This window comes from Mesoplodon bidens, assembly GCF_964165515.1.
Source record: "Mesoplodon bidens genome assembly, chromosome: 5".
In the NCBI taxonomy this organism is placed as follows: Eukaryota; Metazoa; Chordata; class Mammalia; order Artiodactyla; family Ziphiidae; genus Mesoplodon; species Mesoplodon bidens.
Window position 1 is genome coordinate 141,223,549 of NC_138161.1, and position 16,895 is coordinate 141,240,443.

Below are 16,895 nucleotides of genomic sequence, written 5' to 3' on the forward strand. Positions count from 1 at the left end.
ACTTGGAAGCCTGAGAGCTTATTGAACTAGGCTGAAAAGAGGCTCTGTACCTGCTGATATTGATGGCAGTATAAGATGCTAGCTTACTATTTTGCACAGCACCATATATCGTGCCTGTTCTTCAGGCCAACTATAGCCAACCTTTTCGTTTTGTTTTTTTCTTTTTTTGTTTTTTATAAAGAAAATCTATGTAAGTTGAGGTTCAGAAATGCATATATTTTTTACTTACAAATATTCATCTGACCAAAATCCAACATAACCTTTATGGAACACTTAACAATCGTTTTGTTTTTAAAATAACATTTCATTCAAACTGTATATAATTCGGTAAAGATTTTTATACAGCAAGCAATGCTTAAACCCTGGAAAATCTGTAGAAAAGAGATTTTCACACAAAATAAGAAAAGAAAACGTTGAGGTATCCCTCACACACACTCGTCCATTCATCCCGACCCACGTGCGCGCAGGCGCACACGCACACACACACGCACACACAGCCATTCTCCCTCACAACGTGGCTGCAGCAGAGGCAAAAGCTTGTAGGTCCAAAGGAAAATAACTGATTGTTCTAGTAGAGTCCAGGTAGCTCAGAAAGAAACAAAACACAACACAACAGTCCTCTGAGGAAATTACTACCTCAAACAAATGTTCTCAAGGTGAATTTGAGATCTAAGCCTACCAAATTGCTTTTGCAAAACAGCTCCCTGCAGTCCAAGGTGACTTGTGCAAATAGAAGGAATCAAATGAGGCTAGTTCCTGTACTTCCTTTAACAAGGATGTGGGATGCTCGCAGGCGCCCAGGGCGTTCCCATCACGCCAGGTACTGCTGCAGTGCCATCTTTGCCCTGCAATCACAAAGTTCCTGTTAGACGTCAGCTCAGAAGTGTAATTAAGGTAAAAAGCCCATGGTTCAAAGATGGTAGCTGGGAAAGTCTAAAAAGGTAGGTCCCCCAAGGGGACCGGGGTAAGCCCAGTGGGACACCTACCGTAAAGGGCAGAGATCTGTGGTCAGTACACACGTCAAACCCATGCTGGCCACATCCTCTTCCTGTGGTCCTGCTCTTGTCCTTATAGCTGCTGCAACCCAGTGACATTCTATAATTTTCCTTTGTCACTGGCATATAGTTGTGATGGATCTGGGATTCTTGACTTTCTCCTATTGCCATGCAGGTTTTATCTAGTGCTGCAGGACACCGGGGAGGACACTTAGGGTTCTGGGAAGCTAAGAGGAACACTGACCCGGGAAGAGGTGGGTAGGGGCTGATTAGAAGGTGCGTGGGAGGGGCAAAGAGCTCCTGGGATGAGGCTGTCTGGTGGTTCAAATGCCTCAGAACTGAATGAAGAAGGGAGGTTACAATTTTATCCCATTCTTCTCATTAGGCCTGATAACACTGACTGATGTGGGATGTGGCTTATTACAGTGATTAGGGAAAAAGTGAGCTGGCTGGAGAGGAAAAGGCGCAATGTGGGCAATGCCTTAACCTATCCTGACCCTTATTAAAGCGCCTTCCTTTGAGCTGGGACTCAGAAGGCCTCCTTTACTCTCCCATCATGATTTGGTAAAGGCTGCAATTGTGGAAGTTAGGAAGTCAGGTTTTGGCAATGATCTCCCCTTCTAAGTTATGGAAAGAAAAGGTTAAATTTTTCTGTTACTATTAGCTGATGAAAGTATACCAAAGCAGATTGGGCAGCGATAAGCTGGACTCAAGCGCAGTTTCTTTGCTGCAGTAATGGATACAATCTACAGTTTTAAAAGAGGTGTGCTAAGGGATATTCTTGCAATTATTTAAGACTCTATAAGGATGACAGTTGCAAATAGTCCAGTTCATCAGAACAGAAAGCTCCACACAGACCACTCCAAGTTATGAGCAAGTTGGGTTCTACAAGGTCGTTGTGTTAGGAAATAAGTTTATGAATAATGCCACAGGCTACCTCTTATTGACCATAACTTCACAAACCTGAGGCCCTCTGAGGCTGGGGTGGAGAGGCCTAGTTAGCAATAGCTCCTCATCTGTAAGTGTCCGAAAGTCAAAGGATCACAAAGCCTTAAAGACAAAGAACCTGAAAGATGTTGTCTTTAGGTAACAGACTTTATTATGGTGGGAAAGCCCACATGAGGGTCTCGACCAAAATTCTGTATTACTCTTTAAAATCGTCAATTCAGACTCCTTCTGGATTTTTCTAAGGGTTTGGCTATATCTGATTATATCGGACCTCAGAGACTGTGCCCTCATTATCTTTCTGCTATCTATTAATATCTAAGGAGTCTTTCAGATGGATGGTTTTGTAGGCAAGGTCACCTTTCCTTAAATGGACTGAGGTAGAGTAGCTCAGACCTTGACCCTTTTAATGGGGTTTAAGAACTGCTGACAACGTATGTGCCATAGAAATTGGGGAAACAGTACCAGATTGGTCTAAGCAGTGCAGGCCAGGGCTTAAAACTATCCCACTTCATGCTGGTGAGGCCTCTTTCAAGGCCATTCCAGAGATGATTTTAAGCAGAACTATTTTAATTTCTGAACAAACACAAGAAAAGAAACCCAGAGAATAGTCTGGCTCTCGGCCAGAAGAGACAGGCTGACAGAGCCTGTCATTTAAGCCAGCAGCTGTTACTACTGCTGTGGAGGTAGACGTGAAGGTTCCCGTCCTCAAGGTACAGCTCACATCCCACCTGCAGCATGTGGCCGGCCTGGACTTGCCTTTGACGGAACACTCATCTGAGCAGCAGGGTGGGCTGCACTTATTCGGGGATTTGTCTTTAACCCACTGGATGGCGAGCTTCAGGGAGGAAGGGGCCCAGCTCTTTGGGCTCCATCCGCCCCTGCCATTCACTTGAGGAACAATTAAACAAGTGCCTCTTCCCTTCTGTGGAGCAGATAAGCAAGCTGATAGCCGTAACACCATGTGTTGTGTCCTACGGGAGCACAGAGGGGTCCCTAGCAAAGCCTGGGGGCCAGGGTGCAGAAGGATCCAGCAAGACTTTTCCACGGAGGCGACAACCTGATTTGAGTTTTGAAGGACGGATGGCCATTGTCCAGGCGTCCTCCGCCCTTGCTTTCAGGACACCTATGCACCCAGGTCTCTGTCTGCCTCACTGGGTGTTCATCCTGCTCCTTTGCTGGACCTTCTTCATCTTCCCCTAAAGGTGGCGGTGGGGTGTCCCAGAGCATGGTCCTTAGCCCTCCTGTCTTCTCTCCTCTCGTTTATTCTCCCTAAGTGACTTCAGCCAGCTCCAGGGCTTTATATACCACCCCAATTCATATCTTCAGCCCCACTCTCCTGAGTCCCTTGGATATCTAATAGCATCCAAAAGTCAGCACACCAAACAAGAACCCTTGATTCTCCCTACCCCCACCCACTGCTCTTCTATTCTTCACCATCTTGGCAAATGACCATCTTGGTAAACCCTCTATTCAGTTGCTCAGGCTAAAACTCTAGGCATTTTCCTTTCCTCTCTTGCTTTAACATCCTACATCAAATCCATGAGCACACCTGTTGGCTCTACCTTTAGATTAAATCCTGAATCCAACCACTTCTCAATACTCCCAGCACTACCACCTTCATCTCTTATCTAACACGACTGTAACGGCCTTTAGCTGGTCTCCCTGCTTCCATTCCTGCCCTACTACAGACCGCTCTCTACACAGCCACCAGAGCCATCTTTTAAAAATTTGAACCAGATACTGTCTCTTCTGCTCAAAACTCTCTAATGACTGACTTCCTATTAAAATCTGGATAAAATCCAAAGTCCTTGCCACAGTCTACAAGGCTCTTCAGTTGCTCCCATTGCCTCCCTGGGTCCACTTCTTACCAGTCTCCCCCTTGCTCATTTTTCCCCAGCCCCACTGGTCTTCCTGCTGTTTGTTGAACATTCAAGCTCATTCCTGCCTCAGGGCCTTGAACCCACTGTGCCCTGTCTGGAATACTAAGCATCTGCCTGGAAGACTGTCTCATTTCACCCAGGTGTTTGATCAGATGTCACATCCTCGGAGAGGCTGGGACTAATCTGTACCACAAGAAGCTCTCTTACTCTCCATTCCCTCACCCTTGCTTCTATCTTCGTAGCACCTCTCATTATCTGCTATCATATTACATATTCATTTGCTTATTGTCTGTCTTCTGTACGAGGATGTAAGTTACATGAGGGCAAGGATGCCATCAATTTTATTCACCCTTATATCGCCGATGCCTGAAACGATGCCTGGTAGAGGTCGGTATTAAAATATATATATATATTTGTTGAATGAATGGGGATTCAGAGGCGAGGGGACTGGGATGGCAAATCAGATGGAACAGAAGGCGCGAATGCCTGAAGGTGTGATACTGTAAAAGGGCAGATGTGGCTGGAGCACAGGGTGGGCATGGGGGAGGGGCAGCACAAGGCAGGCAGAGCCAGACCATGGAGCACTCTGAGCCCTGCTCACGAGTGTGGAGAATGAAAGTGAGCTGGAAAACGAAGGCTGTGTTATAAGAAGGGTCCACAGCCGGGAAAAACCACCTTGCCTATCCTGAGCTTAGAGGGGTCTCTGACTATGACTCTGGCCTCCCCCAGGAAAGCTGAGCTCGCTGAGGACAGGGACTCCTTAGTGGTCACTGCTGCATCCCCAGCAGCCAGGCCAGGCTGGCACGAGGCAGGCGCTCAGTGAGGCTCTGAGCTAGTGAATGTTTTTGTAATTGGCCTTCATTTCTGCTCTCCAAAAGGCCACACGCATTTCTATTCTAATGATCGAGGGACTGAAAGGGAATGACCTCTGGATCCTCTCCAGAGCCCCACTCAGGTGGCCTGGGCTCATGTCAATTCAGAGTAAGATGAGAATCTTTAATAACCTGCTAATTATTACTTTATCTCTTACTCAAATGTCACACAGTTGACTCACAGATTATTAAAAAGGGAATCCAAGAATCTAAAAGATTTTGAGTTTGGCTATGTGACTTACTAAGCAATTCAAACCCTGTCATAAAAGAATGCAACATACCCCAAAGCAAGGCCCTTTTACTTTGATACTCACTTGTCACAAAGATTTGAATCTGGTGACTGACTCAGTTTGTGCAGAATATCTACGATGCCCATGTCTCGTAACTTATCCTGGCGTTCCTGTGAGCCTGAGAGATGAAAGCTAGCAGGTTACTGGGAACGTGGCCCAGGCGGTTGCTCTCCTGGATGCACAGCCAACAGTCTGCAGCCTTACCAGTGGCCTCTGCCCTCTCCCCTGCCACCCCCTCGCCCTCCACTCTCCCCAGTGCAGCCAGATCCCCTCATGCTTGGACTCTCCAACAGTGCTCTAACTGGTCCCTCTGCCTCTTGACCCTCCTTCCTGCAGTCCATCCGGGGTTCTGCTGCTGGATTAATTTCTCCATGGACCACAGGGTCGAGGTCAGCTTCTTCAGCCTGGCACGAGGCCCTGCCACCAGGCCCCGTCTTCATCACTTCTTTCTGGACATACTTAGCCAGGCTCTTCCTATTCCAAACCAGTCCTGTTTCCCCTTCCATCCTCTTCCACCCTCCTCTGACCTCCCGGCACCTCCTGCTGCCTCTTAGCACGTGGCAGTTCCAACCCTGCACTGCTGTGTTCTATCTTCCAACTAGACTAGGACCTCCTTGAGGGCCCCTTGCTTCCCTGGTACCCGGCTGTTACTTGGTCTCTCGGCCTGCACGCTGAATGCAGTTTTTCCTCCTTCCACTTTGTTCTGGACACAGTGCTAAGGAGGGTAATTCTCCTGGATTCTTTCCTCCCCCTCTGAAGAGCCCACAGTGACTCACTCATGCGTTGACCTCCTTGAGACCCAGTGAACCAGAATCTCTCGAGGGAGAGCCCAGAAATCTGCGTTTTACAAAGTTCCTCGGGTGATTCTCACCCGCAGCCAACCCAGCACTGAGACCCACTGCTCTCCTGCATGTGTTCACTACCTTAGCTGTACATTGGAATCACCTGGGCAATTAAAAAAAAACACTTCTGTCTGGAGACCATCCCCCGACATTCTGATTTAACTGGCTGGTGCAAAAATCCCTGGGTGATTCTAATGCACAGTCAAGGTGGAGAGCTATAGGGGCCTCCTCGCAGACTGGCTGCCCCACCAGGCACAGTAGTGTGTCTCTCCCTTCTCACCAACGCACCCTCTTCTCCATTAAGCTTATCTGCCTGTCGTCCTTCTATATGCTGCCCCTGCTCACAGTGAAAGGCCGATCCTCCCGCCCACCCTCACCTCTCATCTTCTTCAAGTGCATCTCACCATCCTCCTCCTCAGCCCTCTCAAGGACAAGGACTGTCACTCATTTCCCTAGGGTCTCCTCCACCCTCACGTTCAGTAATCTGGAACAGTGCTGACTCCATGGTGGGGCTCAGTGTTAACTAGACCCATGGATTCTCATTCATACCAAGGTGACACGGTTGGGGACTTGGGGGCCAGTGAGTGGTGCCTCTACCCAGGATTTCAGGGGCACCTGATGCCTTTCCTGTGCAAGACCTTCCTTCCCATAATTTTCTTCAGAACAAATCTCACCAATCTCTTACCTTCCTCTTCATTCCATATGAGGTTTGATATACAAAACATAGCAGCAAGCTGCAATTTGACATGTGAATGACCCTATTTGATGCAGAAAAGGAAACAAAAATAGAGGTAATCTCATTTGAGGTAATTTTTGGTAACGTACCACAGGCAATTCCAATAGTCTAAAAGTTTGAAGTAGGGACCTCAAACCCAAATGTCTTGAGGGGTCACAAAATTAGTACTAATGGGTGAACAGGTTGGGCTATAGATAAGAGAATGGTAGGAAATCCAGCACACTGGGGAGTGAAGCCTTTTGCCAAGACAGTCACACTCAAATTTCAGAAACCCTCTGGCTGGCCAAACGAAACACCTCTAGGGCCACAGGTGCAGTCTGCAATTTATCACTCAACCCATACACACAGGAACACTGGCATATGACAAGTCTATGCTTTTGACTATCCTTTCTCTACAGTAGGAAACATTCAGGGCCAATAAACTGAATGGATGTGCACTTAGTATTTATCTCTTTGGCTACTGATTATCTGATTCAAAGTACTCTTGTTTCTATAGGCACATCACAAAACACTTAAGTCTCTACTATTCTTAAGGAGCCTCCTATTCTCCTGAAACACACTTCTTGTTTATTGCTCTTTATGTACTGAAAGTACAACCATTTTTGCTTAAGTTATTATTTGTCCATATACAGTGCTTTCTCCTAAATGAAAGAGGACCCAGTGGTAAAACAACGATTTTTTTAACGGAAGTATAGCTGATTTACAATGTGGTGCCAATCTCTGCTGTACAGCAAAGTGACTCAGTTATACATGTATATACATTCTTTTTCTAATATTCTTTTCCACTATGGTTTGTCCCAGGAGACTGGATATCGTTCCCTGTGCTATACAGTAGGACCTTGTTGTTTATCCATTCTAAATGTAATAGTTTGCATCTACCAGCCCAAATTCCCAGTCCATCCCTCCCCCTCCCCACTCCCCCTTGGCAAACACAAGTCTGATCTCTGTGTTACAGATGATTTTTTAATTGGTCAATTAAAAAAAGAAAGTCCCCACTACACTTAAATTAACTTATGCATATCTGTGAAATACCATGACACGATATATGCTCAACAGTTTCTTGAAGGCTGAGACAGACTCGTCTTGCCATGTAGAACTATATCTGAACTAAGCAGACACAAAGAAAAGCACATGCCTTCCTTCATGAGAATTCTATGGTTGGTGATTCTTTTTCCCTCCTACCTGCCAAGATTTTTAGAGAGCTGTGCAGTTGGGGCTCCACTAAGACAAAACAGAATAAAATGTGTCATCTGCTCCCAGCATCAGGCCAGCAATGAGTATTTGTTGAATAAATGAACTTATTTGTAATACAACAGTAAGTATAAGTTCATCCATCCTTCACTCAATAAACAGTTTTTGAGGAAACACATTGCTGTGATAGGGAAGACTGGAGGGTGGAGGGGTGGGAACCTAATTTTAAGTGAAATGGACAGAAATGATCTCTTTGAAGGAGGCAATATTTATACAAAGGAAGAATAAAAAATAGGAAGAACAGGAAGGTGCCAGGTGTACAAAGAGCAAGAGGTACCAAGAGGGAAAAGTCTGCGAAAAGGTTTGAGGTAAGAAGAAACTGTACAGCTTATGCATATTGAGAAGGAAAATTACAGTAACATTAGTTCAGAGATGTAGGCATGGCTAAACTGTAGGCCCTTGCAGGCCAGAGTAAGGACTGATTTCATTCTGAGTTGATAGGAAGCCCTGAAGGATTTAAGCAGTGGAGGGACAACACCTGATTTACATTTTTAGAAGGTCACCCAGGCTGAAGGGACTGGAGTGACAGTGCTGAGGTGTCTGGGAGGCTGTTATGGTCAATCAGGTGTGAGAGGCTACGGCTTGAACTAGGGTGAGAGCAGCGGCGACAGAAAGACGTCAACAGCATCCAGAGTGGCTAGGGGACGGGCTAACAGGACCTACTGATGAATTGGATTATGAGATGAAGGAGCTGGAGAAACAAAGACTGACTCCTTGGTGTGAGTAACGGGTAGATGGCAGAGCCACTCTGCTCAGATGGAAAAGGTCAGGAGGGGAGAAATTTCGGTTTAGGGGAGATACTTAAGAATCGATTTTTAAACACCAACCTCAAGAGGCTTCAGACAGCCACAGAGAGATGCTGAGTAAGCAGGAAGATATACGAGTCCAGAGTTCAGAAGAGAGGTCTAGGCTGGAGAATTCCCTCTGTGTGACCCTCGGACCTTGCTCCCCTACCCCCTCCCACCCACTCAGAAAAGAACCAGCGTTTGTAAAGCTGTAGACACCATCAGGGAAGCTTGTTGTCATGGCTTTTGAAGGCCAGTAACCATTATTGTGGTTGTGTTTTGTATTGCCTGGTACCATGACAGTGTAAATAAGATAATGCCTAATCTATTTATCAAAACTGACTACTGAACTGGAGCCCAGAAACCAAACAAACAACAGAGATGACAGTAAAAGCCATGGGAATGGATGAGATTCTCTAAACCAGTGGTTCTCAGCTCTGGCTATACCGAAGGACCACCTGGGGAACTGGGGAAAACAAACCAAAACACTGATGCCCAGGCTACACCCCAGAACTATTAAATCAGAATCTCAGGAGGAAAGGGGCAAGGCAACAGTCTTTGAAAGATTCCTCCACCATGCAACAAAGGGTACGAACCATCAATCTCAAGAGTACGTGTGGGAGAGAAAAGATAAAGGTCCAGGGCTAAGCAGGGAGGCATAATGCAATGGAAGCCAAGAGAAAAGAATGTTTCCAGGAGGAGGAAACAGCTGTGCTGAAATTCACTATAAGTGAGGAAACTTGAGGAGAGAAAACCATCCTTTGGACTTGGCGTAATAGGAGGTCACTGGTGACCTTAACCGTAACAGTTTCAGTTGAGCAGTGGGGTTGGAGGCCAGATGAAGTGGGCTGAAGAGTGAATTTAGTGGTGAGGAAGGAGACAGCACGTGCAGAAGATGCTTTTAAGTCTGGCTCTGAACAGCAGCAGAGAGAGAGGTGTACCTCAATGGGTATGGGAAGTCCAGAGAAACTTTCAGACGATTACAGAGATACTATGTGGATCTGGTATTGGAAAGATAAGGGAGTTCCCGGTTGAAGCAGTATGGTTTTCATTCAACAAATACTTACTAAGCATATACTAAAGGCCAGGCACTGTACAGGGTGATGATATACAATTGTGCACAGAACTGATACAGTCCTTACCCTCAGGGAGCTTACAGTCGGTAGGCACACAAACAAACAACTATATGTTGCGATAACTGAGCTAAGTGCTCTGAAGGGAGTACTTCACTCAATTATGCCGTAACAAGGAATAACCCATGCAGATGAGAGCCCACAAGGAAGTGTTAGCAGAGCTAAGATCTGAGAGGCGAGAAGGCATCCCATGGGGAGAACAGTATTCCAGGCAGAGAAGCCAGCATGTATGAAGGTCCTGAGGCAGAAAAGAACATGCATGGCCTCTTCCAGGAGTGGAAAGAGGTCAGTGTAGTGAACAAAGGGAAGAGGGGAATGAGAGAAGCTGGGGGATACAGATGAGTCAGGTCATGTAGGACTCCACAGGCCATCAAAAGGGGGGATGGATTTTATTCAAGGTGTAATAGGGAACTGCTGAAGGATTTCGGCTTCTATTCTCTTAGTAAAACAAAAGGTGAGGTCACCACTAAGAGTGATGAGGGAGATAGAGGTGAGGTTTAAAGAATGAGGAGAAAGTAAGAACCTATTCTTCTGGAGAATGGAGGCACCAGCTTGCTGGAGAATCACAGGAGGGTACCAGGCAGTGCTGAGTGCCCATGTGGATTTTGTAAATGTGAATTTAACATGAAACCAGTCAGCCCAGTTCTGTGCCTTTCTCTGCAGTTGTTAACTCTGACAAGGAGGCAAAGAGAAGACAGGTTCATCCACGATTAGGGTTTTGCTAGGAGACGCCGACAGAATGAAAAGAGGAGGGATGTTTGATTTCCAGATTTGGGCAATGGGCAGATTCTGGTGACGACAAGATCCCGGGTACGGCCATGGCAGTAGGTGGCTGAGGTGTTTGCAAGGAGGTAGCAGATCGTGACTGAAAGCAGAATGATCAAAGAACAAGAGCCAGAGATACCAGAGGCTAGAGGGTTCATCCGCATAGGACTGAAGCTTTGAGAGGGAAGCTTTGGGGGCACTGAGAGAAGGCCAAGAGCCCAAGTTGTCACTGTGTAAGAGGAAGGCAATCAGACGATAGGGTGGGCTTCAAGAGCCTGGTGTCGTTTTCCCCTTCAGGATGGAAGAGAGTTTCTGGAGTCTGTTACAGAGGAGTCTATTCTTTGTTTAATCTCTGCACAATGTGTTTTGAGCTCACAGTGCTACAACAGTGCTTGCCTTCTAATGTGCAGCTAGTGTAGAGCCGTGAAAGGGACAGAAGCCTACCATGTAATACTTGATCTTCTGCAGGATGTCATCGTTGGTCATAATAAGTTCTTTTGCTGTTGTCCCATCTGCTATGTTGGCTAGGATGCACAGTGTCTGGAAAAGAACAGAGGGCCAGCGATCAGGAAAGCCCTGAAGTCCCCAGACTCAAGCTCTCTCAAGAACTTAGGCAACTTCCCATCTGAAGTACATGGCTTCTCACAGGTTCCACTCTGAATGCCCTGATTTCTTATCTCATAACATCATTGCCAACAAAAGTAACCACACCTAAGGAAAGTCTGCATTAGCTAAAACAGAACCCAAATGTTTCAGTGGCTTCTTTCTGGGCATAAACCATCACTGCTAGGCAAAGGCAGCCATAGCTCATGCTATCACATAAATCAAAGGGAAAATGTAATTTATTATTATTTTCTTGAAAATTTCATTTTTAAGAGAAGCTCTTGCTATTAACCCACAAGGTTTCTTCAAAGAGGTAGTCTCTTTGGTAGAAACTTCAAAGGTGTTATAACTCCCCCCTACCTCCCCTTCCGAATACCACTTGCTTCCAAGCTCATGACCTTCTGGATCCCCGTCCACTAGCCACATGCAACGAGGACCTCTTGACTTTTTTGAACCCTACTGGAGGAATAGAAAGGGAAGCAAAATGTGTGAAGGAGCTTCGTCCAGGCTGGCCTAATGTGGAGGTTAGAGGGAGCCTGTGCCAGCTGGCAGGACAGTCCCATCATGAGGACAATCACCATGCTGGTACTGGAGGAAAAGACTGGTCTTGTTGGCTGTTACATTCTCATAGCCAGACCAGCAAGAGGCAAGGATTAAGGTAAAAGTGAACGGATGGTGACAGGGATACTGAGCCAGTGACAGCCCTAGCAGTTCAGCAAACATTGGCCGAGCACCTATAATGTGCATGCACTCCGCCCACTCCACTGGGCAACAGGCTGAGATAGGAATAAGACACTCTCCCTAACTCCAAAGCCAGCGCACAATTACATTTCACTGTGGTGCAACTGAGGTAAAAACAGAACTGAGAAAGTACTAAGTGCGTTTGTGTGATAATGCAAGGGTCGGGGAAGGCTTCTTGTAGGAAGTGACACTGAGTCCAGGAGCAGAGTAAGGAATTACTCACAGAAAGTGATGAGAGGTGGGGATGGTGCCTGGATCCAAATAAGTTTCTCCAATTTTAACCTTTCTCTTTGCTAGGCTTAAGCTAATTAAGCTTGCAGGTTATAGCTAACTGAGAAGGCTTTCTTACTATGGCCCAAACCCTCAGATATCTTTAAGGGTGTGTGATCTTACTTTTCCTTGGTTACAGCACTGCAGTAACTAGATTGCTAAGGAGTGAGTCCTGAGGTTTGAACCAAAAAAGGTTGCCTCCAGGATACAGGAAACAGAAAATGCAATTTATGATCCAAGGCACTGGGGGACTATTCATTCCAGGGTACTTAAATCATGAAGAGGAGACCCTGATATGCCCCAGAAGTGGGAGAAAGATGATCTGAGGAAGACATCAGATTTCACAGTGATCCGGTACATGGTGAGCCTGTCAGAAGTCTTGACATGCACAACACCCTTGAATTTTTCAGGACTGAGGCGAAAGCAAGGGGGAAAAACAGATTTGGACTCTAACCACGGAAAAGAATTTAGACTCACCTAGGGAAGAACTACCCCTCTCTTACCTACTAAGACAGTGGGTATAAGGGGGGATTTCAGGAAATAGTCCTCAGAATAGCCTAGGACAGCAAGATAGGCAAGTGATTCCCCTTCTTGGAATGTTAGAATACACCTATGCATCCCCAGGCTTGTCCAGCATGGCAGAGTGACCTAGAGTTATGCTTTGAAGCCCACATACTCCTACTGTAAATATTCTGAGGAGACAAGAAACCAAATCTTTTTTTTTTTTTTTTTTTTGTGGTACGCAGGCCTCTCACTGCTGTGGCCTCTCCCGCTGCGGAGCACAGGCTCCGGACGCGCAGGCCCAGCGGCCATGGCTCAGGGGCCCAGCCGCTCCGCAGCATGTGGGATCCTCCCGGACCGGGGCACGAGCCCGGGCTCCCTCCATCGGCAGGCGGACTCTCAACCACCGCGCCACCAGGGAAGCCCCCAAATCTTTTTTTTTTCAAATCTCCCGTTGCGGAGCACAGGCTCCGGACGCGCAGGCTCAGCGGCCATGGCTCACGGGCCCAGCCACTCCGCGGCATGTGGGATCTTCCCGGACCGGGTCACGAACCCATGTCCCCTGCATCAGCAGGCGGACTCTCAACAACTGCGCCACCAGGGAAGCCCCAAGAAACCAAATCTTATAGAGACTGATTTAGTTCATGGGCCAAGCCAATTTAACACATGAGCTAGGGAGCAGATATAAAAGCAACACACACACACACTCATATGAACAACTGGAATCAATGATATAGAGGTAATGATTGGCAAATTATGGCCTGTGGGCCAAATACAACCCAACCCAATGCCTGTTTTGGTAAATAAAGTTTTACTGGAAGACAGCCACATCTACGTGCTTACACATTGTCTATACCTGCTTTCAGGTTAGAACAGCACAGATGAATGGATAAAGAAGATGTGGCACATATATACAATGGAATATTACTCACCCATAAAAAGAAATGAAACTGAGTTATTTGCAGTGAGATGGATGGACCTAGAGTCTGTCATACAGAGTGAAGTATTTCAGAAAGAGAAAAACAAATACCGTATGCTAACGCATATATATGGAATCTAAGAAAAAAAAAGGTCATGAAGAACCTAGGGATAAGATGGGAATAAAGACACAGACCTACTAGAGAATGGACTTGAGGATATGGGGAGGGGGAAGGGTAAGCTGTGACAAAGTGAGAGAGTGGCATGGACATATATACACTACCAAACATAAAATAGATAGCTAGTGGAAAGCAGCCGCACAGCACAGGGAGATCAGCTCGGTGCTTTGTGACCACCTAGAGGGGTGGGATAGGGAGGGTGGGAGGGAGGGAGACGCAAGAGGGAAGAGATATGGGAACATATGTGTATGTATAACTGATTCACTTTGTTATAAAGCAGAAACTAACACACCATTGTAAAGCAATTATACTCCAATAAAGATGTTAAAAAAAAAAAGCACAGTTGAGAAGTTGCTACAGAGACTGTATAGCCTGCAAACCTTAAAATATCTGTCTTTGTCGAAAGTTTGCCAACCCCTGAAACAGATAATAGAAAAATAAAAGGGGGGGAATCAATGAAACTGAAGCTGCTTCTTGGAGAAGATCAATAAAATTGATAAACCTCTAGACAGACTGAATCAGGAAAAAAGGAATTACCAATATAAAGTACAGAAGACAGTTCACTGCAAAGAATACTACAGACATTAAAAACATAAGAGAATATTTTGAACAATTTTATGTTAATAAATTTGAAAACATAGACGAAATGGACAAATTTCTTGAAAGACATAATGTCGAATCTCACTCAAGAAGAAACAGATAAACTGAATAGTTCTATTTCTATAAAAGAAATTGAATTTGTAGCTAAACACCTTTCCACAAAAGAAACACCAGGTCTAGATGGCTTCACTGAGAAAGAAAGACCATAATTTGAGAAAGAAGACCAATTCTTCACAAATTTTCTTGCAGAAAATTGAAGAGAGAACACTTCCACCTCATTCCCCGAGGCAAGCATTACTCCAATATCAAAAACCAGACGAAGACATCACAAGAAAGCTATTCACCAATATCATGAATATAGATGTGAAACATTCCTCACCAAATTTCAGTAAATTGAATCCAACAACAATGTAAAGGGTAATATATAATGACATTTTAATATGGTGTATATCTATTTAGATCTTAGATTGCTTTATCAGTGTTTTATAGTTTTCAGCAAACAGATCCTGCACATTATTTGTGAGACTTATACATAGTTTCATTTTTTTCCTGAGCTATTGAAATGATAGTGTTTTTAAAATTTCTATTTCTACTTGTTCATGCTAGTATATAAAAATACAATTGATTCTTCTTGTGCCCTTGGTTAACTCACTGACTAGTCTTAGCCTGACTCCATGACCTTTTCTACACAGACTTTCATGTTGTCTGGGAAGAGTTTTATTTCTTCCTTTTCAATCTGTATGCCTTTTATTTCTTTTTCTTGCCTTACTGTACTCGATAGCAGTTTCAGTATGATGTTGAATAAGAGTGGTAACAATGGAATACTTGTCTTGTTCCTGATCTAAGGACAGTGATAGATATGCTTGCCATCTTGATCATGGGGATTGTCTCATGGTGTATATATATATGTCAACTTATCACACTGTATGCTTTAAATACGTGAATCTTATTGTATATCAATATATCTCAATAAAAAAGGAAGACAAGAATGTATCTTTTGATACTTTTGAGAAGAATTAAACTTCTAGCTAAAAACCAGACAGTTTAAGCCTCCCCAGAGCCGCCTACTTCTGGACCATCACCCAAATCTGTGAGAGGGTATCACTGTATCCTGCCAAAACACCCTATTGTTGTTGGCCTTTTCTTTTGCCTTCATCCAAATCTTGCCTCACCTTTCTACCTTGCTTCACTTTTCAAGTTAGTGGAATTCTATCTAGGTGAGCTGTCTTTATAAACACATTTCTATGCTCTCCAGGTAGAACAGTTTATTTTGAACACTGCCTCTTCTTTACTGTTGTGTTCCAGAAACAAATCTCATTCACCCTAATTTCAGTGATGCCTACAAGATCATAGTTTTTCTGTGTTAAATTTCTGTTAATCAAAAAACATAGTTGTTTATTACTGAATTTCAATAGAAATCACCTAAAACATCCATCTTAAAAGCACTTTGTCAAATCTATCACCTTTTTTGCTCACAAATTCCAACACAGCTCCCAAGTCCTACCACTCTTGCTTCCTGGACTGTTCTTCTGAAGCCTGATGAACTACTCTAACTCAGGAACACAGAGGATAAGAAGCGTGGGCCCTGCAGTTAGACTTTGCGTCCAACTCTCCATGATGACCTTGGGCAAGCTTCTTCCATACATGTAAGTGTACAGCTCAATGAACTGTGAAATGAACACACCCACGTAGCCAACATTTATGTCAGAAAGCTGAATATTACCATAACCTCAGATCTTGTGTTAAAAATTTAAGTTTGCAGGTGACTTTTCCTTTTATGACAAAATATATACTATGTTAAAAATCCTATAATAAATCCCAGGAACTATAGAAAAGTAATTCCCAAACTGTCTCCTGATGAACGCATAGCCTCTGTATTTTCACGCCTACCTTAAACTTGCCCTATTGAAACACAACAGAAAGTAGGGGTATGAGATAGAAATAAGGAACTGGGAAGCATGAGAATAAAGAAATAAAAGATGTCTCCAGGGGCTTCCCTGGTGGCGCAGTGGTTGAGAGTCTGTCTGCCGATGCAGGGGACACGGATTCGTGCCCCGGTCGGGGAAGATCCCACATGCCGCCAAGCGGCTGGGCCCATGAGCCATGGCTGCTGAGCCTGTGCGTCCGGAGCCTGTGCTCCGCAACGGGAGAGGCCACAACAGTGACAGGCCCACGTACCGAAAACAAAAACAAAAACAAAAAAGATGTCTCCAGGGTTTCCCTGGTGGCCCAGTGGTTGAAAGTCCGCCTGCCGATGCAGGGGACACGGGTTCCTGCCCCGGTCAGGGAAGATTCCACATGCCACGGAGCGGCTGGGCCCGTGAGCCATGGCTGCTGAGCCTGCGCATCCGGAGCCTGTGCTCCGCAACGGGAGAGGCCACAACAGTGAGAGGCCTGCGTACCGCAAAAAAAAAAAAAAAAAAGATGTCTCCAGCATAAGGGATTATTTCATCAGGGAATTGTAGGAATTTGAGTTCAGAGCATGGTGATATAGAGGGCTAGAAATAGTGAATCCTGGAGAAAGGATTCACTCTAGGATGGTCAGAGGTGGCCATCCATGTAGAGACGAATAGTATGTACAGAGCG

At 45.2% G+C, this 16,895-nt stretch overlaps 1 protein-coding gene across 5 annotated transcripts in view; it reads right to left on the minus strand.

The window, feature by feature from the left end:
- Positions 1-201: 201 nt before the first annotated feature.
- Positions 202-16,895, minus strand: part of ARMC8 (armadillo repeat containing 8) — a 104,380-nt gene continuing 87,686 nt past the window's right edge. For 4 of the 5 annotated variants that reach the window (XM_081235824.1, XM_081235825.1, XM_081235822.1 and 1 more), the window contains 4 exons: positions 10,942-11,037; positions 6,513-6,585; positions 5,010-5,103; positions 671-845 (listed from right to left, as the gene is read on the minus strand). In XM_081235824.1, coding sequence (XP_081091950.1) covers positions 812-845; positions 5,010-5,103; positions 6,513-6,585; positions 10,942-11,037 — 297 coding nt within the window. In that variant the 3' untranslated portion in view covers positions 671-811. Of the gene's footprint in view, positions 846-5,009; positions 5,104-6,512; positions 6,586-10,941; positions 11,038-16,895 lie in introns of all 5 variants that reach the window. The other variant, XM_081235823.1, reaches the window with a different exon arrangement.